The sequence below is a fragment of the Anopheles coustani genome, chromosome X, assembly GCF_943734705.1.
Source record: "Anopheles coustani chromosome X, idAnoCousDA_361_x.2, whole genome shotgun sequence".
Classification (NCBI taxonomy): domain Eukaryota; kingdom Metazoa; phylum Arthropoda; class Insecta; order Diptera; family Culicidae; genus Anopheles; species Anopheles coustani.
The window spans coordinates 5623204-5647432 of NC_071290.1; the positions used below are offsets into that span (position 1 = coordinate 5623204).

At 45.1% G+C, this 24229-nt stretch overlaps 1 protein-coding gene across 1 annotated transcript; it reads right to left on the minus strand.

Annotated features, from left to right (window-relative positions):
- Positions 1-326: 326 nt before the first annotated feature.
- Positions 327-20651, minus strand: LOC131268899 (uncharacterized). The gene is made up of 5 exons (XM_058271195.1): positions 20628-20651; positions 18566-18695; positions 6890-7004; positions 3890-4050; positions 327-3820 (listed from the first exon to the last, which is right to left on the minus strand). Exons 1-5 carry the CDS (start codon positions 20649-20651, stop codon positions 1671-1673), a joined length of 2580 nt encoding a protein of 859 aa, XP_058127178.1. The 3' UTR covers positions 327-1670.
- Between the last annotated feature and the right edge of the window lie 3578 nt (positions 20652-24229).

Sequence of the window (24229 nt, forward strand, 5' to 3'; positions counted from 1 at the left end):
ATAGTTCGATGATAGACTTTGGCGTCTGAGACACAACGCACCGAATGGAACAGGATTTTGTAAAATACAGCAGACCGAAGCGAAGCTATCAGCACTCATTATTTTCGCCAAATACTGAAACAGGTATGTTGCAAGCATGGTAAATGTAACTCGTTCAACAATCATCCTATTAACAAACGAAGCGAATGAGTAAACCAATGCTAAGTATGTTTATTAAGTTGGCAATAACAAATGTACTATGTTGAAAAAAGCCGCAAAATTTGGCAATGTTTCAATAAGCATTGAGACGTCATCTTTTAAAACATAATAACCATTAATTGATTAAGTTTAAAACTTTATTCTTAATAAAAGTTCCATGCTTGTTTAGCTAGTACTGCCCGGACTAGCCGCATTGCTGTTATAATAATATTTCTTTAACTGCGATCTGGACAAAGTGTGTCGGGCGAAGGTGTTGGTTGGTTGATGCTTGAAATTTGGATCAAAATGTACCGTCGGTGCGAGTGTCGACACTTGTTTTTTAATCCACTAATATATTGTTTGGTAGGTAAAGGGTAACTTTACTGCTTGATTTTTTTACTACACTTTAGTGTTCTTGAGAACCTCTCGTACGGGGACGTACATTTAACACTTTGAACTTGAAACACGAAGAGCTGCGTTCGCTAACTTTTGTTTTATTTTGGATGTACCAGCTGCAGCTTTGTGCCGTTCCAACTCGATCTCCTACTTGCCATGTTGCAGCCGAACATGTTTTTTTATGCTTTCTGTTAAGTTGTGTCTTATTTTATCTGCAATCTCGGTTCGCTTCACATAATGTTCGTCCTTTAAATGGAATGACACTTGCGATTGCTCAAACACGAAGCAATGTTGGTTAACAAATTGACCAATCGACATTCAAACTGGGCTGCGCCAAGATCTGATTGCTGCTCCCGTACCATCGGTTACCGTATTATTTTGCTAATAATTGTCGCATTGTCCCATTTTTCCGTGTATGCTACCATCACCTAGGTAAACCACCAGTTTATCTGGGAATGTGATCGAATTTTTGCATAGTCGAGGTACACAAAGGGTAACGTAATCACATTGATGTGGTGTCGGTTTAAGAATGTCCATCTGCGGCCAGTGTATCTTGTTTGCATTTGTCTGTTGTGCTTTGCTTAAACGTTTGAATGCGATGCTCTTGAATGGTGTCAACTATTAGAACTTTGTGGAGGAGGATTTGATTGGACAGCATTTCGTTCCTCCTGCATTCGTCGGCTGTGACCCTTCGAAGCCTTGTGAGACGCACCCGCGCACCTTTTAAACGTGCTTTGCTACCGTTATGTCTATTGTTAGCTAAAGAAAATGGAAACATGTGATATAAAAATGGAGGTCGAATGTTTTCAAACGCGACATAGTCTCTAACATACATTTGCATCGGGGTAAAATGTGCTCTACATCATAACTTCTAATAGATTATCTCGCACTCGTAGAGCAGTCTTCGGTTGGCCGACTTTGGGTAGGCTAACATTTCGACGGGCACCCGAGCGGTAGTATTTGGCGTTGGCGAGACGAAAACCGAAACAAAAATGGTTCTGCCGAGCAGCGATGTTTGGCGAATTATGGGAGTCTTACCGTCTTTTCGCGAACGACGAAAACAAAACCCGGAACGGTGTGCAAATCGATGGCCTTCCTTAGCCCAGAATCTTCTTGATGTAGGCGCCGCCGTGGTTGTTGTGCACCTCCGGCTTGGTCAGCGAACGGTGCCGGTTCGGTTTGTACGGCTGGTAGTTTTCAATGTTGGAGAAACTGTTGTGCAAATCGGAGTGCTGTTCCTGTTCGTACGAGTGCTCCTGCTCGTCGTCGTTCTCATGCTCGTGCACGTTCAAGGGCGCTGGATCTGGTTCGTTGACCCCAAAACCCTGCGGTGCCACTGTTGGCCCTACGGTTACTTCATGCTCGATCGACGGAGCACCGGTTACTGACTGCATGGGGGCTTGTTTGTTTGCATGTGGCTTCTCGTTGGTCACACTTTCGACAGTAGAAGTATTTATTTCTGCAGGGCGTTGAGGTAAAGCTGCATTGGAGGTGCCCGCCGTTACGGAGGCAGCGGTTTCTGGGGCGGAAGTTGTAACAACTCCAATGTCTGCGCTGGATGAACCAGTAACGGCTGTGGACTGAACGCATCCAATGTCGACAGCGGTTGATCCTGCCGGAGTACTTGTCGATACCTCTCTCGGTGGTTCCGGTGTCGTACGCTCAGTAGGTGTATCGAGCGTCGTCGATGGTGAGCTGACCGATTCCACTGCAACGTCCTTGTGCAGCAACGCCCCGGAGCTCAAAGCTAAGGCTTGCGGTGCCAGTGGGTCTGTTGTTTTGGCCTCGGTAGCTACAATTTCAGTGACGACGGACGGGCCCGTGGTGCCACCAGACTCACTTTCATTCCGAGCAACAGCAGCAGTATCAGTTGTGGTCTCCACTATATACGGCACGCTGCTGGGACGATCCCCAAGCGCTCCGGCTACCTCGCCTGACACTGGAGTCGTATGAGGTGCATCGGTTGAAGACAACCCGTAGGTTGAAGATGCATCCGAAACAGTTGTATCGACCGACGGAAGGGTGGTTGTGCTCGGTGTGGTGGGAAGCATCGTCGTGGCGGGCGGTTCCGTGTGTGGACGGGCGGAAATAAACCGCGCCTTCACCAGCAACATCGGCGGAATGAAGTGATCCCCGGTGATGACATCCTTTTTGGGCGTCGTCGGTAGAATATGACTGGAGGCGGTGGTCCGGGTGGTGTGGAGTACGGGTGGCACGCTGGTCGAAGGTAGAGCCGTCGTGGGCGCTTCCGTCGTAGTCGTCGTTGATGACTTCCACCCCTCGGTTACGTCGGCCGGCGTTGTCAGCGCTTCGGTGGTTCCGGTCGAAGCGAGATCCGCTTCCGCGCCATCAGAGTCCGTAGCGCGCCGTAATCTTGAGTCAGGTGTGCTGCCGGAAGCGTCAGGGTTTACCGTGGTGCTTGCAGTCGCCGCTGCCCCCGATGGACTCCCCTCCATGCCCTCGCTATCTACCTTCGCACCACCGACAACCAGGACCGTCGGATCAGCGTAATCTCCATCGGCGGTCGGCTTTACCGCCTGCTGGATGATGTCGATCGGTTGCGTCTCCAACTCGTCCACTATCGGCTGGTCGCCCATCATCTGCTCGTCGTCCTCGTCCTCCTCGTCGGCCGCACTATCGACCGGGCCCTCTTCGGCTGGCTTTTTCGCGTAGTGTTTCTTTTTCTCGTACAGCGGTGAGTATTTCTTGCCGTACACACCCGGCTTACGCGCTCCCTCCACATCAGGGGCGTCCCCAATGGCCACTGCACCGCCCACCCCTGCCTCGTCGCTGTGCAAGGCGGCCTGCTCGCTGCGCATCAGATCCTGCAGGTTGAACTTGTTGATCACGTTCTTGACCGTGTCCTCGATCTGGTTCGGATTGACCTCGATGTTGTTGGTGCTGTCCTCGTCGTTGCTGGACACCACCGTGAGGATGTCGTGCTCCAGGATCGGCTGCTGGAGATTCGGTCGGCGTGTGGAGTCGCCCTCGGCCTGCTGCGCCACCGCCACCACCGGCAGTTGATTGTTGTTCTCGGTGGCGAGCACCGACGCCATCAGGTCCTCCTCGTCGCTGCACTGCAGCTGCTCGACGATGCTGTCCCGGTCCTGCTTGCCCTGGCACGAGATGTGCTTCGTACCGGACTCTCCGCAATCACGCGACAGCTGCACTGTGCCACTGTCCGACATGTACTGAACAGTTAGCGACGGAATCGAGGTCACGGTGCAGTCCATTGCCCAGGCCGGTACTGAAAAGCAACAACAAAAGGCGGTTAACTACTACCAACAACTACATTTGGCATTGCATTCGGCCTTACCGGGTAATTCACACAGGAATGCCGCCGTCTCGGGTCCTCCGCAGCGCAGTGCATGCCAGCGGAAGTCGCGCACCGGATCCACCACGGCACAGAGGGGCTGCTCCATGGCCGGTATCGCTTCCGCCCAGTAACCGCTTGCCGGGTCCAACGCCTTGGAGCTACTGAAACGGGAGAAAAGCACAACAAAAACACTGTTTTCAAACGAAACCTTTCCTAGAAGCTAACGCAGATCCATAAGTACACTCTTGACCGTTGTAGTGATAGGTTTGCTTCTCGAACAATAATATAATACTAATTAATTAATACTAATAGCAAGTATAATGATGACGAGTGACAACAAGACAAAAATATGCAAACTTAATAAGTACTGCGACAAAGTGAAAGTATTTAGTTACTTTATCAAAGATCGGCAAGATCTATACTTTGTTTTCACTGAAATAATGACTATCTTTCGTCTTTGTTTTTGCAGCGAACCCACAAGAAAGAATTAAAACTCTTCCGGCATCAGCAAGTAACATACATCGACATAAATCCACACAAAAATGAATCGCCCTCGTTGTACCTCGCATCAGTACGGGCAGAGAAGAGTCGCTCGTTTACTAAAATGCTGCCCGGGATTGATAATCCATTCCTTTAGCCGCTGGATTAAACCAAAAGCCTGCCAATGACTCATCCGGAGGCTGGGAAACCCCTCGCTTCCGGGTGGTGTGATTTTTCACCTAAGCACCGTTTCCATACCGACGACGCCGTTCGCCAATGGGAGGCGCAACACTGTACGGGAGGAAGGGGGGCAGCTTTAAAATTTGCCTGCCATTAGCATCCCCATCTCGTTGCGCGTGCAAGGAACCGGAATAAACGACGTCCCATCAATCGTGCCGCTTCGGTCAACGGGAAGAAAATGAAAACGTTCCCCCAACCGTTTTATGGTAACCTATTTCGCTTCGCTTCCCACACCGCGCTAGGTGTGCGCTATGAAGGTTCGTTTTTTCTTTAATGAAACTATTTTCCGTTCTATCTTCTCAGACCGTCATCGAGCTGTTTTTTTTTATCCTCATCGCATATCTTGACCGTCGGGATAACGGGACCTGATTCAACCCATCCGTCTAGTCTTATCCCGCACTGGGTGGCCGTTAATCAATTCAGCGGAGCTGAAATTCCCCACGACCTAAATAGGGGCAGCCAGGGAGGTAGGAGATGGCAGTATTAATCTTCCCAATCGATACTATCGCGCGCCACTCTTTATGCAGAACAAGAAGCAAAGGGAGAGAAACATTGCAAGAGGACAAAACATGTTATTTTATCATCAAGTTTAGCAACCATTTTGTATACATTATCTGATCAGGAAATAGTACTAACAGAGGCATCGAATACCGAAGCCGACTACGTACGCGAAGCTTAGGTTTTATATAACCTGCTGTGCCCTTCCAAACCCGTGATTTTGCCAAACGGAATGAGAAAGGAACATACTTGAGCGAACGACAAAAAAAAACGCGCGTTGGTTGTGGAACATTATTATAAGAAAATATGTACCACTTTTTCTGCCCCGAGTTTCGCTATCCCATGCTCTTCTCCGTACCGCACACTTTTTCATTTACCGGAATGACCACGATCGTTCTGTTAACCATCCCGAATTCGTTATCATTTCTCTTTTTTTTCAAGAGGGAAAATATAAACGAAGAAATTCCTACGCCGAATCTTCGGAATTATTGAGGGCTGACGGGAGATGGAGAAAGGACGCTCCCGGAATGGTTTACGAATTTGAAGAAAAAATCCTATCTGGGGCGACCTCCATTTACTGTCTATAAATTCAACAAATTACCGTAATAAATTTATTCGAACGAACGAAGTTACTGGGAGCGACCGAAGCAGCGAAAAAGAAAACTTCACCCCACAGTTTATGGATTATGTTGCTCTCGGTCTATCGTCTCTCGGTTTTTTTTTAAAACCGGAGCTTTGGGGAGGACGGATCGGAACGAATTCGGTTCGAATTGTTACCCTTGGCCGATGGAAACCTCCATCAAACGATAAGTTTAACTAAACGAAGCCGAAAGATGTCATGACAAACAGAAAATGCTAGTTCACTTGAAGCTTGCGCGGAATTATTTCATTCGAAGCGACTTGAACAGTTTCAACCGATAAACGGTTACCTAGTACGTTTGCAATAGTATTCATTTATGTCATTCAATTATGCATTCGATTATTCAATCAAGAATCTTTTCTTATTTATACATATATTTTCTTTTTTTTCCCCAGTAGAAACCCGCAGCCGGCGGAAGAGGAATTCACCTGAAACAGCAAATTTAACATAAATGGACACTATCTTCAGAGCGAAATCCTCTTTCAAAGACTATGCTTTTCTTTCCTCGTGGAATAGTGGCTGGCCCCGTTCGAGAACTGTTTTTACGACCCAGTTTGCATACGCTTACCAGACAAGCAAGCGCCATCGACAGTGGGACGCCGACGGAAATTAAATTCTGCGGGATCGAGACGACCCGGAAGATTTTAACCCGAGGGTCGAAGTCGTCGACGCAAAGAAATCGGGTCAGTTCCGGTCCGGCCCAGTGCGACGATCGCGTCGATGTGATTCTTATCCAGTGGATGTGAGAATAGCATTCTTAAGGTAGGTAGATTGTATTTTACGGACTATACTATCTACCCGGCAAGTGAAATGTTTTGGAATGAATAAGCTGCCATTCTAGAGTTTGTTATATTTTCAATAAACAATGATTTCCTGTTAAATCAGATTGATAAGCATAAACATCAATCCTCAAGCTTCTCTTATTCGAATACTTTCATTGTATAGATTATCTTGGAAAGATGAACAACGTTCAAAGCTAGGATACTTTGTCTCTTCTATGTTTGTTCTATTCGGTCATTACTATATCTTTTTTAAATAAGTTATATATTGACTGTGTTTCTTTATTTGTAGTTTATGTTTTTTCGAGAGCACATTCTGCCCTGTGCTCTTCCCCCTGTGTCACCTCTTCGACGAATACTTACGTCCACGTAAAGCGGGCAGAGTTTTCCGGTCGCATCAAACCAATCCACACGGCGCTGGTGACGTCAAGCTCCTTGAGGAAGGCGCGCGTTGCATCAAACTGCACTCCGTTGTCCACTAAACGACGGTAGGAGATAGAACGGGGAAGTTAAAGATTAGAATCGAAACGAGTGGAGCGCATCTGAAGGAAGATACGTAATTAAACTGAACGTGGCAGTTCTGTATAAGTACTGCTGCTCGCAGTCGACGTTCAATAAGTAACACCATCGAACCCGTAGTCTTGATTCGAAGGCGATGTGATTTAAAAGGTTTCGACAAGGAGAATTCCTGGAAGGATCGGATTTGTTTGCACAGCTGTTAACAAGGCTTAGTTTTAATTGTTGACTTCACCAGTTCGCTTCCCAGGGCTGGACTTAGCGAAGGATCAACGGTGCCATTCGGGGGCGGGTCGGAATACTGAACCCTAAACTGTACACCAGCTTGCCCAGGGATCGATGATGCCGCACGGAAAGACGGCGAACATCCCTGCCCCACCTACACCCCACCCACAGTATGAGGGAAAAGTTATTTGCATTCCGGCTTTGGCTTCGCACAGATTAAAGCAACCCGACATGGTGAGTCCCAGCGCTTGCCTCGAGCCGTGAGTTGGAAACGTAAAATGTAACCACCGAACCCGCATGCATCCACCTCCTCAACGCTGGCCCCCCCGGACGGTCCCGGTCGCAATTTATTCGTTAGCCCAGCAATTAAATCGAACGGCACCACTCGGTGCGGAAGGTGTGGACCGTCCGATCGATCGTTCTCGACCGTTCGATTTCTCTCCCGCCGTTCTTCAAGTGAATTGGAAGGTGGGACCCGGTCCGGCCAGACACGTCGGCTTGCTTTTCTTAGCCCACCCTCCCGTCGTGAATGCATACAGTCGGACACTAGAGGGCCGCAAGTGTTTCTCCAACCCCGAGCGTCGAGCGACGTCTTCAATGAACTTTTTCAGACATTTTCAGCAGCTTTACTCCATGGTTTTTCGGTCACGGATGTTTCCACCAATCGATCGTGAAAAAGGCACTCCAAACGATAATCCCGATACAATTGCACACCACGACAGCGTTGTTAAAAAAAAAAAAACATCGACGAGTGATTTCAACCGAACCCGCCATTTGCGGACGGAAAACCACCATCCCAGTGATTATACCCTTTTGCCAACGAAAAGTGAATCCAATTTGAGCGCTTTCATGCAGCCGATTTGCACCGCGGGAAATATTTGCACCGTTACCGCCCCAATATTCGCTCACCGGTCGGGCGAAAGTGATTCGATTTAAATTGCCCATACTATTAATAATTACATCGATTCTAAAAGCAGATGGCCGGACAGCATATGGTATTCACTAGGGCCTTACCGAAACAATGTGCGGGTTTCGATTAGATTAATTTAAAACAAGAAGTATTAGTACAGCTACTCCCAAAAGCGAGGGGACAGAAATTAAACTCCACGTTGGAACAAAAATATCACGGACGATTGTATTCGTAACCACCGTAACTTCAAAAGTGTTTTGTATGAATAATAAACACTAAAGTAATACCTCGCTCATATCAAAGAGTAATGTAAAATATATTTATAAATCGAATGTTTATAATGCTGAGTGTTAAAATGTTAAACTTAAATATATTTATAAAACGCGCTAAACTTTAATTTATGGTATACACTGATTCACTTTTAAAGGTAGCTGTTTTTAACGATCTGATGGTTTGCTGGTGCTTACTGAAATTAAATATTCAAATTTTGATGAAAATTTTATCCACTTTTTCTAGGATGATGATATCCTCGGTGCGTCTGATTGTGTGCGTCGCTCGCAGTGCCGAGATCAAACGTATCCTGCAGTCCCTTCCGGGAAAAGGTGCGCATCTCTTCCACCCCTCCTGCTCCTACTCTCACACCGACTCCGGGACCGAGCCTGCGCGAGAATGATGAACCGCGTGATAATCGTAAATAATAATTGTTTTGGTTTCGGATTTCGGATTTCGCGGCACACGCAAACGGAACAGATTTTTCGCCACGGCATATTTGTGCACGCACGCCACCATCTGCACTCAGTTCCTGCCCCCCCCCCCCCCCCCCCCCCCCCTCCCTGGGGACTGCGTATAACGGACTACCTTTCCCACTCGCGAGTGTGCGAGCTGTATCTAATTAACGCCGGTAGGTAATTAAAATCTATGATTATCAACAACGCGACGGCGGCTCGGGTCCAGTCGAATGCTGGCCGCGCCCATGTTTTCGCAACCCGCCGGGGGTGGAAAATTCGACCCCACCCGTATCATCATCACGTCATGACGTTGACCCCGCGATGAAAACCCCAGACCGAAAAAAGTAATCACCGATTTTATTTATTCTCGCTGTGGTGTACACACTTTGATCAAAGCTACTTTTAATATACTTTTATATTACTTAACCATTGTTAATTTTCACCTTTAAAGCCATGGTAGGCTATGTTTTCGTCTGTTTTTGTTTTTCATCTAATCGTTCCGTTTGACTTAAAACGCCCTCAATTCACGGGCCACCCAGCAAAAAACTGCAATTGTTAACCTTTTAAGTTATTTTCCCCAGCGCTTTTTAAATTGAATAAAAGATTTAATAGTTCGAGAGCGATTTTAAAAACCTTGTGCTTGAAAAATGTTTTTATCACACGGCAGCTCTTTTCAATTTATAAAAAAAAAGCAACAAACTAAATTTGTATTTATTTAAATAAAAATATATATAATAAAATCTTGATATTTATCGCAGAAAAGTATTCTAATGAGCAGTTTCAATAGGTCTGGTTGGTTTAGAATTTGAAGGCCATAATTAACAGAACGAAATGAAGTTTTTTAAACTTGTTCAGATTGATTTTGATTGGTTACAGATTGAAATTTTAATATCTGATTTACTAAAGCATTCAAATTGTACAAAATGAAATGTAAGTTCTATCACATTATATTTTTGATTAATTCATTTATTTGTTTTAGATTCTTTGCCTGAATTACCTACTGAAAAATGTGTAGAATTTATTCCTATTTAAAAGTATGAAGACTATATGCTGAAAACATGTATATATGCGTGGGACCCCGGAATGGATTGATCCGCTTCAAACAATCAAAATGGAATTACAGTAGGCAATAATGAGTTTGATACTTATTTTAACTTCTTAATACTTTCTTGAACTCTTTTCTGATAGCACGTACTGTTGGAGGAAAAGCTCTCCGATCCAAACTGGAACCTTTTCACGGACCAGCGTGCTTAAAGTGCACCAGCTGAACGGCGTCCTCGGCGTGGCGTGGCTAAGCTCCATCCATCGGCATCACGTATCATTAATATAATTATCTTCGTTCTTCGTAACCAGCCCGCCCGCCTGATGCCAACATTGAGAATTTTCCCGAGCACCCACGAGTAGATTCGAATGGAGCAACCGATGCATCAGCACAGCATCTTGTAATTTCTTTCCCCCGCTCCGTCTCTCAAACACCGTTCCATGTTGCATCCTTGGCATGCGATGCACCTCTGCACGGAAGCGCACGTTCCCTCGAAAGCCGGGAATAAGCATCGTTTCTTAATTGGATCGGATGATTAATTGGCGCTTCCTGCACCGACGTAAGACATACAACGTTCTGTACTGCGTTAAAGTACAGCATGTGTTGGAAGGAAAACAGTTGAGAGTAAATTATCGGAGCATATCTTGAGCAGCTTTCATTCGGAAAAATTCGTCAAAAATCGCTCGATTTCAATGGAGCCCATTTTCCGGCCTGCTTCGTCCGATTAAACGGTACGGGACTTCGAAGTGGACCGTTTAACGCATGACGATGCCCAATTCAGAGTGATTATGCAAATGCGGCGCGATTAACGGGAGAGAGTGTGTGTGGACACGCCACACGTCGCCGAACGCCTACCGGAAGCAAACGGTGCGTGCAAACGAAAAATGGCTCCCAGCTGTCCATTGGATGATGATGATGATGCTGCTGCTGGTGAGTGTATCATTTACGTTAGTCATGCAAATAATCATGCAAATACACGGACCCCGCCTCCGCCACCCGGCCACCGATTTATTTCATTGTTCCCCTCGCTTTACGCTGATGGCGTAATTATCCCGCCCGATGATCGCAGGCTCGATGCGGCGGGGGTAGAGGAGCTAGGTAATCAACCAAAGCTCGCAATGAAAAATATCAATTTACGGTTAGGGATTTCCATTAAAAAAAAAACCGAGGGTGTTAAAGATCGATGGAAAGTTTGCAATCAAATCCGGAAACAGATTGAAACGGTCGAGAGAGGAGTAAACTAGTGCAAGCGAGTTAACGCACTTTAAAATGGCATAAATTCCATCTGCGATACCGCATCTCTGTGTCGTTTGTTTTAAAGGTAGAAAAAGGACAGCAAACGGACAAATGTCCGCCATATTTAAAAAAAAGATGGCGTCACCGTCATACATGCAGCTTCATTTAGCACTAATCCAAACAGGGGTCATTTTGACCACAACGCCATTTTCGATTTTAATATCGAATATGTTTACAAATAAAAAAATAATTTTAAGACTTTTCTTAAAATACAAAGAAGAGAAGAGCGAGCGGTTAAAATTGCCGCAAAAAGGATTCGTTTAAGATTCCAAAGCAATGCATTCTAGTGTTAAACAAATGGTTTAATCTATAATAATAAGGGCCCTATAGCCTCAGTTTATTTGATTATCATACCCAATATGTTTTGATAAAGATCAATTTACTGGAGAGGTTTTAAATTCAGATTCAGATTCATGAATCTCTTAATGATCTTTTGCGTTTTAGAGGATTTATGAATCTTTTGATTCCCAGACGGGGCTCGAACGCCAAACCTCTAGGTCAAGACTCAAGCACCCGTACACCATGTGTGAGTGACAAATAAGGAGGAAAATCACAGATATGGCTCGATAAAAAATCGTCCTATGAATACCTATTGCCTCAACCCCTGTTAGAATCCCATCCAAGACCGTTCCCTCCACTGTACGAAGGGGCTGACTATCGGCTTACGCAAAGTCTAGAAAGCCCCTCGGAACAGGACTGATCGAAGACGATCGTTACGCCAACATATGTCAAACTTAACATACGACCGACGTAAATTAGAGGGTGAAAAGGCAAGAAAAAAAGTTTTTCCTTGCCCAGATTTGAACTCCGGACCTTCGGACCATTAGTGTTTTCCCTCCCGAGCTACGCCCGGGCTTCGTAGTTTTGTATAAAGCGGTGTGGAAGTATCCATAAAACCTCTGAAAACCCTTATCGGAATAGAACCTCTACTCCAGATGTTTCCATAACCGTTTCTCTTTCGGATGCGTAACGATGTTTTCCAACGCATCGCAATCAATAAGGGCGACTCAGAACGGGGTGTCGACATCAAACGTAACGAATCGCTCACGAGTAGGCACATGGTGGAAAATTTCAATCAACGAACGCCACTTTCATTTTCGTTGCTCGTGAGCTTCAGCTCGTTTTTTTTATTCAGTTGTATCGAATTATTTGTGTTTTATTTTCCGATTGATTTAATGGTTTTAAAGTTTCCGATTGTACACTCTGCAGCCGTTGGTTTTTTTTCTTTTTCATTTCCGTTTACTTTGTCTATTTTCAGCAAGGACCGGTTAATTGGATGCTATCGACATCAATTGGTTGACCCTGCAACTGGAAAGCCCAACGGGAAGGTGTTCATGCGATGAAATATTAATACAGAAATGGAAAAGTCAACCCGACGACCTGGGAATTGAAATCCTATGCGTTACGGTCGCGTGTAAATAATAACACAGACCTTCGTGCGGAGGCAATGTTAAACGCAAGTCGCAGGTCGAGGTGGTTAGAAGGAGCTATGCATTGTTCATCGCTGCGAAGGAAGCTTAAGACGTAAACAGTACGGTGCCGGTGAAAGGAGATTTTCTTTATGTTTTTTTCCCACCGCCTGAGTGCCGCCTGCGAACGTGCCGCGGAAAACATTAGCCGGCTTAAAAATTCCACCAGGGTGGGTCCGTTTCCGCACACCTTCTCGACGTCGCAGCGAAGGCAGCTACGGTTCAAATCAATGTTTTAAAAATCCCACGCGCGAACGACGATGTGCCGGTCGAGTGTTAAATATTTATTCGGCAGCTCCGAAAACCGGTCCGGGTTTATGATGCTTCGCTTTGCGGGATCGATACCGCTACCGGACCGTTCGATTGCCACCCGGTCAAACAGGGTACACGGAAGGACCACGACCACTTACGGTAAGCAGTGTATCTCGTTACATTACCTCAGGGGGCGCGGGCACTTGTTTCCCTGCGCTTTGTTTTGTTTTCTAACCTTTTAGTTCTTCGCTCATCCAGCTCAATGTCTGATGCTATTTTTAGCAGAGCGGGCCCCAGGATGACCGACAGAACATTGCCATTCCGATCCGGAATGCCACTGGCGAGTCGCCCAAAGGCAGAAGAGTTCCCGGGGGGGGAAACGTATTGGAAAGAAAATAAATCTTTCCGCCCGAACGCTCGTATATCAAACGAATGGCGGATGGAGGAGAACCGTTTCGGTTCCACCACCACCACCACCACCATCACCATCGCCGGAAGTAATAGTGGGACAATTAGTGCGAAGGACAGCGAGGGAAAAAAAACGCGATGATACAACGTCGGAGGACGCAACCCCGCCCGCACTATGGGGAACTTGTATGGAACAAGCGGACATTACTAGATTAATTTTAGTGTTTTATTAGATTTACTACATGGTCAATTAACATATCTTCATTTTCTTTGTCCACTATGGTAAAAAAAGTCTGTGACGATGGCTGGAAAGCAAAGCTTTTTCGTATTAGCCTAAAGAAATCGAACTTAGAATTGGATCACTACTGTGTATAGCCCGCATAAACGTATCTTCTAAATTATTCTCCCTAGACGATTTTCTTGCATGTGCTGCCCTATCTGACCAGAAATTTTAAACCAACTATATAGTGACAAAAATTTACGATAAGTATCTTTGCAATACGAGTCAAATTTGTCAGTATTTATAACTTTCTGGCTGCTTATGGTTATCAATATATTCCTAAACCTTTCTATCACATCTTTATCGACATTAAGAACAGTACTGGGTCGAAAAATATTCGACGACAAACATTCCCTGAGGTGCTTGTTCCTGACGATCCTGCTCGAGGTTGGTCAACTCTCACACCGAATGCATCGTAGAGGTTTTGTCGAATTATTTTTTTCTGCGCTTCATATTCTGCGGTGTACTCATGAGTAATCCTCCATTTCTTAAATGGGACTTTTTAGGAAATATTTAATAAACACTGAAGAAACCGCAACCAGCAATGTAGTGGGGATATGCCATGCAATAATTCGGAAGGTTGTGGGGTAAATTCTGTTTCAAGCAAAGTTAGATCACTCATCTGAACAGGAGTTGCACCACAAATAGGACAACGCATGCCTTGTTGTTCCGTGATCATTGATTTAAAAAAATGATTACACACAGCTTGACGGCTATGATAACCGACTGATAAGCGTGTTTACATAGTAGAATAAAGAACTTGACTGTTTAGATCATTTTGTTTTCAAATCGTTTTCATTGTTTTTTCATAGAGACCAGGATCGATTAGCAGAGTGTTTTTTTTTTTGAAATTACGGTTGGGGTTGATCCGGGTCCATGCCGGCGGTGAATCTTTGCTAAATACTTCAAAAAAAGTAAAACTATGTTTCTAACCGCTAATTAGACCAGAACACATCGCAAAATTTCTTTGCTGCATTACCAAAATTGAAAAAGCGTATTTTTTCCTTAATGCCACACAGTTTTACTTAGCAAAAGTGAGTAAGACATGGTAAATGTGCATATTAAATATTTTTTTATGAAAGCTTAACATATTACCTTTCCAATGATGTATAAAACATCATGGTCATAGTTTGAATACTTGTAAAACGATTGTCATCAAGCAAGCAGTAAAAGTTCGCTGGCGCGGACCATTTTTTATCACTTTTTTTACTTTGACAGATTATTTCTCGAAATCTACTAGTCCTAAAAGGCTAATAATTTGGATTGGTCTTAGTTAACTTGTCTACTGCAAGGAAATGTAACTGAATTTATCATACTCTCCATCGCCTAATGTCCGCCTTTTCCCCATAGTGCGCCCCCGGGTCGCCATCAATCTTCGCCGACGGGAGAGAAAAAGGAAGCGGTTCGCGGCTTAATTAAATTACTAAATATTTACTCTGCATCAACAGGACCCTGGAGGGGGGACTCCGGAAAGGAACGGGGCGAGTAATGAATTCCACATACGCGGTAGGACGAGATACAACCGAATCGCTGACCCGGCTTACGTGTGTGTGTTATACTTGCAGGGGGCTTTTTTGCTACCGGATCCCTTGATTGGTTCGTTTTGCTTCGGAAACGAATTAACCGAAACTCGCTTTTGCCGAACTTTCACGCTCTTCCCCCGATGGTTTGCTGCAATCGGGAACCCGTCACGACGTGGACAAACAACTCCGATGCAAGCTACATTCCAGCAGCGACTCCACTGACGGCTTCTGATGCTGCGAAGCGCTTTAACTCCGCTCCAATCGATGGCAAGACGTTGCCGCACCGAATCGGATCGCATCTTCCTTACCCGGAAGCGTCCCGGATAATAATCCTCTTAGGGAGGACAGTCCGGAAGCGCACACAATGACAAGTAATTTATTTACCAGCGACCCAAGCTCGGCACCCTTCCGGGAGTTGCTTTCTCGTGGGCAATGAATCGGTTTTGCCGAAGGTTCACTTCAATGACAATCCTTACTGTCAAGTGCAATGTTTTGTTTTGGAAAACATTCGTTTATAATGAGTGCTTGAAGCTTTGCCTTTCCCGAGGTGCATCAGTAAAAATTCTAGGAAATACAATACCGCGGCGGGAAACTTGTGCATTTACGTTGGAGTTGGTACGGTTTTTCCCACATAACTCATAACTCAATCGATTCCACCGGATGTGGATCCGGTTTCGCTGCGAAAATGCACCCCGGGCGGAAGTAAGCGTCCCTCGGTCGGTCGTCATCTGGGTCGGTAAGTTTTAATTGGCGCTCCGTCAGGCCAACTAATTGCCGTTAATAATTCCATCCTGTATTGTTCGTTCCCAGAATCGCAACCAACGGCGGAACGCCGCCAGAATAATGCACAATTATGCAGCAGTAAAGACCGTCGTCGTCGTCGTCGTCGTCATCGCTCCATCGGCCGGGAATTTATCCGAACCGCATGCATTCAATAGAAAAGTTCGGGGCGGAAAAATGGAAAAAAAGCAAACACAACAGCGTGCACGAAAACAAAATGAAAACAAACTAACGCAACCGGGGGCAGGAAGCAGGCCATTTTGCAAAAACCCATCTCAAATTGCGCCCGATTTACCCATTGGAAGCATCCAGCTGCCGCCAGCAGAGCAGATTGCGCCGACCCGACTCGTTATGGAAAACTCGTTATCGTCCCAAAGGGGTGCGGGATGGAACGGTGAACCCTCGAACCCCGGAAAGGAGAAGCGCCACAAATAGCTTCGGTTTAATTAAATACCTTTAAAAAAGAAAAACACGGCGGGCCCCCGGATTTGCGTATCGACGAGCCCGGGAGACGAACTTTCTACCCCAGCAGGCAACAAACAACGCTACACCTTGGTGCTTGTTGGGTGGGGGAAGGGTTCTACCTGTTTTCCGGCTTGCGACGTGGAAAGCAAAAAAAAAAAAAATAGTGTACAAGATTATCGATCCATTTCTCGTTCGTCGGGAGGATTGATTGGACGCAAAATGTTTTAAAAAAGCGACAAACTGCAAAACAAAAAACCAAGGCAGGCAAACCTTCATCCCACACACGGTATATGCAAGTAACCCTACGAGCTATGTGCGTCGTTTCGAACAATATCAATCACCTGTTTTTAGGTGAAATGGGTAAACACTAACTGCATAGCGGAAGGAAGCAGCGCATCAAAGGCATAACTGGGAATGGAATCGCCTAACTTGTCACATCCGGTTAGAAGAACAAGGAACGGGTCGCCATTAGGTCAATAAGTGCTTTGCTAACTAAATACCAAATGGTAAAGAGCAGGTGAGTGTTTTTTGCCATAAAAAATTAGTACATTACAGCTTTCAGTAAACTGTGGAGGATATTTGAGGGTATCGCGATTTGTCGACGGTACCTGTCAATTTTTTCAACACCCATAGAAAAGGTATTTGTTATTTAATGAGCTTTTGCAATGTTGTTTGCAGCTTTATACATCGTTGCTGTACCACAAATAGTCAATTCGACCCTTTGACCCTTTGAATACTAAGTGCATAGCGGAAGGAAGCAGCGCATCAAAGGCATAACATCGAATGGAATCGCCTAACTTGTCACATCCGGTTAGAAGAACAAGGAACGGGTCGCCATTAGGTCAATAGGTGCTTTGCTAACTAAATATGAAATGGCAAAAAGCCAGCGAGTGTTTTTCCAATCCAAAATTAGTACATTACAACTTTTAGTAAACTTTGCAATATGTTTACGAGTATCGCGATTTGTCGACGGTACCTGTCAATTTGTTCGACGCCCATAGAAAAGCCGGCCATTTTGTTCGCTTTTTTCCAAAGTATTGTTTACCTTTTGTAAAGGACAGCGTCGAGAAAACTGACAGATTCCCGACGTTTTCGTTCCGAAAATCATGATAACCTCACTTGTTTGTTTGATTTTTTACAGAAATTGTTCAATGTTGTATATTAATCCTATTAAGCTCTATGAAAGGTTTCAAATTTGTTATATAATGAGCTTTTTTAATGTTGTTTGTACCTTTATACTTCGTTGTTGTACCACAAATAGGCAATGCGACCCTTTGTTGGAATCGATTAAACTAGATAACTCTCGACCATTGCCTCTGTTGTGCCCAACCATTCCTAGAACGTTAGTAATCACGCTCGAACTGAGAGGCAAAAGCCCAGCGGGACCGAATCGCATCGATTTAATTTGAAAATCATTACCGACCAAACACGGCCTCGAGATCGAGCCGCATTTCGGATGGATTGATTGGGAAGATTGCAGCATTGTTATGCTGATTGGCTCGGGTGCTTTGCCACCGTTGGGCGAACGCTCCCAGCTGGGCCGTCTAGTGCGCGCCTCGTTCGATGAGCAGCCGGGATTAGTATGTGTTTGTGTGCTTTCGATTGCGTCTGGGAGTCCCAAAAGGGCTCGGGGGCCGGCGAATTACATGCGCCGAGCCGTACCGATCATATTCTGCACTGACATCCACGGCTGGCAATGGCCACTCCGACCCAAAGGCACCGGGAAAAGCCTGTACGGCAATGTTCAATGGCGTTCTCTCGACGGAAAGATCTGAAGCGTCGGCTTCAGCCAACCTTTTGACTGGCGTACGCAACCTGCTTTCTCGCCTTACTGAACCAAAAGGGGCATAGGGAATTTAATTTCTATTCAGCGAAAATTGTTCCGCTTTTAATTTAAGTGCCTTGTCGAACCTATACAACTCCAACTCCGTACAAGAAAGATTCGGAATGCAGGCTGTATTTTGCCCTCAGCGATAGCTGGTGGTATCCATTACGCCTTTCGAGGAAGGGCTTGCAAATGCGCGGTTAGTTTGGAAAACTGTTCCAACCCTTCCCACTGTTTCTCGTGAGATATTTGTTTTACATTTGCCCTTTTCCCTACTTCCAGCGCAAAGTGTTACATTGGAAAAGTGCACCGCAACTTACCGGTGACGAGGTTGGCATGATGAAACTGGCAGACGGCGTCCGCCTCGAACCAGGAGATTTTGTCGCGGAAGTAGCGGTAGAAGACGGAGAAACCTTCCTGCGGCAGCGTCCACGTGTTGCTGATGTTGACCTGGAACAAAAAGCAAGAGGGACGATGAACAGCGATGAGTTTCAGGTAAAGTTTAGCGATAGTTTTGCGGACAGTATGAGAATCTTCCGCAATCCGGGATACCATTGCTGTGAACGTTTAATTAATTGAAACCGACTTGGTTGGTAGCAGGAGGATGAAAGATTCTGGTACTGATTAAAACGTAGTTGACAAAATAGTTGTAGGTTGGTAGGAAACATGAAACGGATTATTTTCAAACAACTAAATTCGCTTTCTATTCGCTTGGACACCTTAAATAGGTCAAACCTGCACATACCTCACAAAGAAGCAGCTAGTATCTGTTTCAAGATATTTATACTGGGTTTCGATCTATATAATGGAATGTTTCAATAAATAGAGGGAACATTTCAAAAGCATAGGGGACATTTTCAAACTGTGGAAAGAAAATTGAAGTGCGGAGTAAGTTGTCAACCTCACATTTGTTTGTTTACTTTGATCCTCGCCGGTACGTTCACGCAGGAAAAGTAAATTAATTATTGTGTATTTTAACCATAACAGCTCGACATAAAAAAGATTGAGAATGTTTGTACTTTAGTTGAAAACAACGCTTTTTGAAACGTTTTATTATCGATAGGAAAACGATGAGCTTGGCGAAGTTGATAGCTTCCTCCTCAAATCGATTGTAAAATTCCCCGGTGCGTTTGCCCGATTCCCCTCACTATTTGTAATATTCCCCTGTATGGTTGCAGAGCTCCCCTGTGCGTCTGTAAACATCTGCAGTGTCAATGAAACTTTCCCTCTACCACTTGAAACAATCCATTATATAGCTCGAAACCCTTTACCATACATGAAACATCTTCGATTGCATTTAGAAAATCTTGTGAAGGAAAGATAAAACACCTAACAACTAGTAAGTAGACAGTTAAAGTACTGAGTAAAAGTATAAAACAACAGTCAATCTACCATTAAAAGGAAGCTGAGTAATAACAGACAGTGTATTAGGTAGCGCATAGCGAAATGGAACATAATTGCCACTTTCTATCGCCTCCCGTAGTTGCCGATCGAAGTACCTGACATAACAAACTAAACGAACTAAGTAGATCCTGGAATTGATTGGCAAAGTGTATTTTTACTCCAATCAACTTAATTAGTCGCTTCATTTCTCCGTTGCCGGGCAGTCTGAACCCTGATGACAATCGGCAAAACTTCCCTCCCTCTATCTATTTTTCCCGTTCTCTCCTTCGTCAAGTCTTGTGGCCGCTCTATAGCATCATGGTTGCACCTTGGGTGACTCCGGTAGCTTTAGTTGCTAAAAATAGAGCCCTACGCGGTACGGACTTATCGACCTTGAAGCGTCAACTCGTGTCCGTGTGCCTTACTTGATTCATGCCTGACGTTGTTGCATCCGTGTACATATGTAACTACCTCCTTCCATCCTCCTTCCTGCGTCGGCTTCTTCCGCGCAAAAGTAAGAACGTCCGACGTTGGTCGTTTGGAACGGAAGCACGCCAGAGTGAACCAAGGTCGGTGTCGGCCAAGTGTTGCTGTTCCCAGTGCCTTACAAATGCATCCGGTTCCGTACGCCGAGTGGTGCATGCAATTCAGTGTCGACGAAATAAAACAGTGGGCACCTTTATCGGTGGTGGTGCTACTTTATCGGTCTGCCTCTTGATTTTTACAACCCTTGCCGGGTTCCGGTTTATTGCCCGTTGCCCTTTGTTATTATATCCTTCTTTTTCTTTTCTTTCCCAGGCTACCATTCATTGTAGTCCGCTGTAGGTTTGTTTAACAGAGGAACGGTTTCCTTCCATTTTCCACCTCCTCGAGAAAATCCACATGTGCCCCTAAGCACTCGCCCTTCAAGACCGACTTCTCGCTAGTGCTCTACGAAATCAACGCTGTTGATTTGCTAGCGCCGTACCATTAGTGTTTTGCTTTCCGGTCGAAGCTTACCTGGCTTGTTCGCTCGATCACCATTGTGCCCCGTAGGGCAAAGGCGGCACTTTTTAATCCATTCGCTGTTCCATTGCCTTTTCCCTGGCACTTGTGTGTGTACTGTGCATTGTGTTTCCCTGCTTCTTAAGGCCCAACATCGTGCGGGTGCACAGTGTGGACTTACGTTGTCCCAATTTATTTACCACGGATATGTTATTTTTAAGCGTAAAATAAAGATTAAAAATTAATACCATACAAATTCTTCCATCAATTTATCATTTCATAATACATTTTTAGTTTTCCATCGTTACCGAGGTGGTTGTACCACGTGAAGATTAATTTAAAATTAAATCACAAAATAAAGTGACCACCAGAAGTGTTCCCGCAAGGACCATCGTGCGCGGAAGTCGGCCCTTCCGACAACCGGACCCAGTTGCGATGCTATTTTCATCGTGCTTTTTTCCGGTCAACGCTGGAGTCGATTCGTTTCCGGTTGCTAGTTTTTACAACACCCGCCCCGCCGGTACAATGGCCTCTCCCGACCACTACGAAGAAGTGTTTTCATGTGTTGTGTGTTGTTGCTTCATGTTGGTGACAACAATAAATATATCCCGTTCGCCTCGCAAAAACAAAACAAAAACGGTTTGGCACTTGTTGGCACTTCGTTGTTCTCCTCCCGCTTTCCCTTGGACACCTTGGGGCCGTGGAAAACCGTGGGGCTTCTCCTTTGGGCGAGGAGCATACAATATGATTTTCCATTCGCACGCGGGAAAGGAAGAAAAGATTACAATACGGAGGACGGCAAAGAGCGGAAGCCGGGGTTAGTTTATGCTTATCTTAACTTAACTTTTCCTGGCGCACCATTTATCTCATTCCGGCTTTCCCTCTACCCCCCTTTGCCACCACCAACTCGTTTCCCGTAGCGCTGGTTTGTCCTTTCCTGTTTGTTTTTCTTGCCATCTCGCAGATGTGTTTCGCCATTTGTTTGTCTGTCTGATTGTTTGTTGCACTTTTTGTTTCCCATCTTCCCCCCCCCCCCCCCCCCCATGCCTTTCCCCGCTCGTTCGTTGGTGTCCGGCCAGTTGTCGAACTTTTGTGCGTTGTGTTAAAGCGACATTTACTTTTGCATCCCTTTTTTTTTTTTTGTTTCGAGCTGTTTCTTTGAAAAAATCTACCTTCATTTCTTTCCCCACACAGCGGCGCCGCTTTCCACTTTCATTTGCATGTCATTAGCGTAAAGTGGGTTTCCTTTCTAGTTTTCGCCCGCGGATTTGCAGAACGAGATGAATTAATCCTTTTGGTTTCGGTGCTCTTGTTGCTTGTCCGTTTGTTTTCTCCTCGCGGAGCTCTTCATCACAAAGGCCATCTTGCACGTACTCAGAAAAGAGCGTAAAAAAATGGAAAAGAAAGGTTAGGTACGGACAACGTTGAAACAGTGCCTCGTTTACCGCCTTTTTTTTCTCCCCTCAAACCTGTCTTAATTGTTTGCTAAGAAGATGTAGTTCGTGATAGAATGCCGAATTCATGGCATCGTTGCTTTCGGTAACGTGTTTGCCTGGAAATGGTACCGGCTCCGAAGGGTTGTCATAAAACGGCACACTATATGTGTCGCTTCCCTCCGGTATGGAAAGTTTTTGGCACCGGTCGGGATCATCCCATGAGCAGTTGACACGCCAGAGCTCGGCAGCTGGGACTTGCCCGAAACGGAACCATCGGGTAGCGCCATATAGAAAGTACTTTATGGCAAAACTCAACCACTCCACCCGTCTGGGAAATTCGCCCGAAGTGTTGGCGGGTGGTGTGTTGAAGTTTTCCGATATCAAATAGCGATTTCCCCCCCCCTCTTCCCTCACGCCCGGCTATGTTGGGTGCAGATGTTTTGCTGGGAAAAAGCCGACGAGGCTCGACACTCACCGTCGATCGGTGGTTTTTCCGGCGGTTGAAGCCTCTAGCCATCTGTGAAGAGCTTCCCAGTGGACGCCCACACACACACACCCATCACGTTGCAGCAACCGATGAGCTCCCCATATTGGGAAAAAGCTGCAGCGATCGCTTTCGGGAAAGCAAACCCCGGTTGGGCTGTAGATTTTTCCGGATACGCGGGGGGTGGGGGGGGGGGAGGGTGCCAAGCGGAAGGCGAGTAAATGTATTGGGAAAATATTTACTGTCCATTAAAACGATTGCAATCCAGCCGAAAGGGGGGGGGGGGGGGGCTCCGGGGTTGGATGTCAATTTTTGCGGAAGCGAGCGCCCACAACAACAACTCCATTTTCCAGGGCCAACTATCGACCGAAGAATTTCCTTTCCCCCCCCCCCCCCCCCCCCCCCCCCCACCTTCTCCCCGGTGTGGAATGGAAACAATGCAACCCCGTTTGCCGATGGTGGTCGCTCGAATATTTGATTGCAAAATTCTATTCTATTCCATCTATCGTGCTCACACTTTGCAGGGGAATAGTTTTCCCAGTTTGTTTTCGCCAGCAGAAAAAAAAAAACCCAAGTGGCAAGCTGAACACGAAATGCTCGCAAGTGGACGGGAGAACACACAAGGAGAAAACGCGGCGCAATCGGAAAGCGTGGAAAACGAACCGATAGGTTGTCAATGCTGCCCACTGCGGTTGAATTCAATGCAATTTCCGTAAGTCCCGAGGCTGGAACGCTTCGAACGGTGAAGATGTAGATGTAACGAGAGGAAAAACACAAGAGATAACAACAAAAAAAAGTTAGCAACGAAAGAATGGAAATTCTATTGAGCAAATTGGAGACGGTTGGAACATTTATCGGCTTAAATGGAAGGCAATTCGAATATGAAGGACAATATTTAATATTAGGTAAGCAGCGTCAATTCCTTTTGTGGTGAAATTTATAGATAGATTTATAGAATAAAGAGAAAACAAGATAAATGGAAATGAATAAATGGAAACACATCCTATCTTAATAATTTTAACTAAACAACATTACAGCTAATCAATCAATTAATAATGATTTTTTATAAATGTTTGGAAAAGTAATGAAGTAGAATTAAATTGAATCAACCATACTGAAACAAAAAACATCATAATAACAGCTGTTTGATGTTTTTAACTTGAAAATAATATTTGTGAAAGCTGCAACACGATAAAGATAGGTGGAGTAAGGTACAGATAGAAGCAATATAATTATAACTAAACAACAATACAGCTAATCAATCAATTAATAATGATTTTTTTATAAATGTTTGGAAAAGTAATGAAGTAGAGTTAAAATGAATTAATCATACTGAAACAAAAAACATCATAATAACAGCTGTTTGTTGTTTTTGACATGGAAATAATATTTGTGAAAGCTACGACACGATAAAGATGGGTGGAGTAAGGTACAGATATGAAAGCAATATACGCCGTTCATGATATATAGCGATTGTGAGGTTATGTTGGCCTTTTCCTTCGTACTATTAATTAAAAGTGGAAAATTCCTGCCCACCCTTCACGGGTTTGTCAAATTCTTCGCTCTAGAACGTTCGTTCCAAAAGGCTAAGATAACAAATTATCCCTTCCATCGCTTCCCCTCCCCAACACCCCCTCCTTCCCGTTAGCAAATCAGGCCCAAATTAACTTATTCATCGCTAAAAAAAAAAAAAAACC

Bases quoted from the DNA above. Each gene is read 5' to 3' on its own strand.
- LOC131268899 (XM_058271195.1), bottom strand. From the start codon at position 20,651: ATGGTGATCGAGCGAACAAGCCAG. The intron at 7,005-18,565 runs GTAAGTTGCGGT...ACCGTCGTTTAG, and splicing joins TCATGCCAACCTCGTCACCG to TGGACAACGGAGTGCAGTTT. The intron at 4,051-6,889 runs GTAAGTATTCGT...CTCCCGTTTCAG, and splicing joins TCTGCCCGCTTTACGTGGAC to TAGCTCCAAGGCGTTGGACC.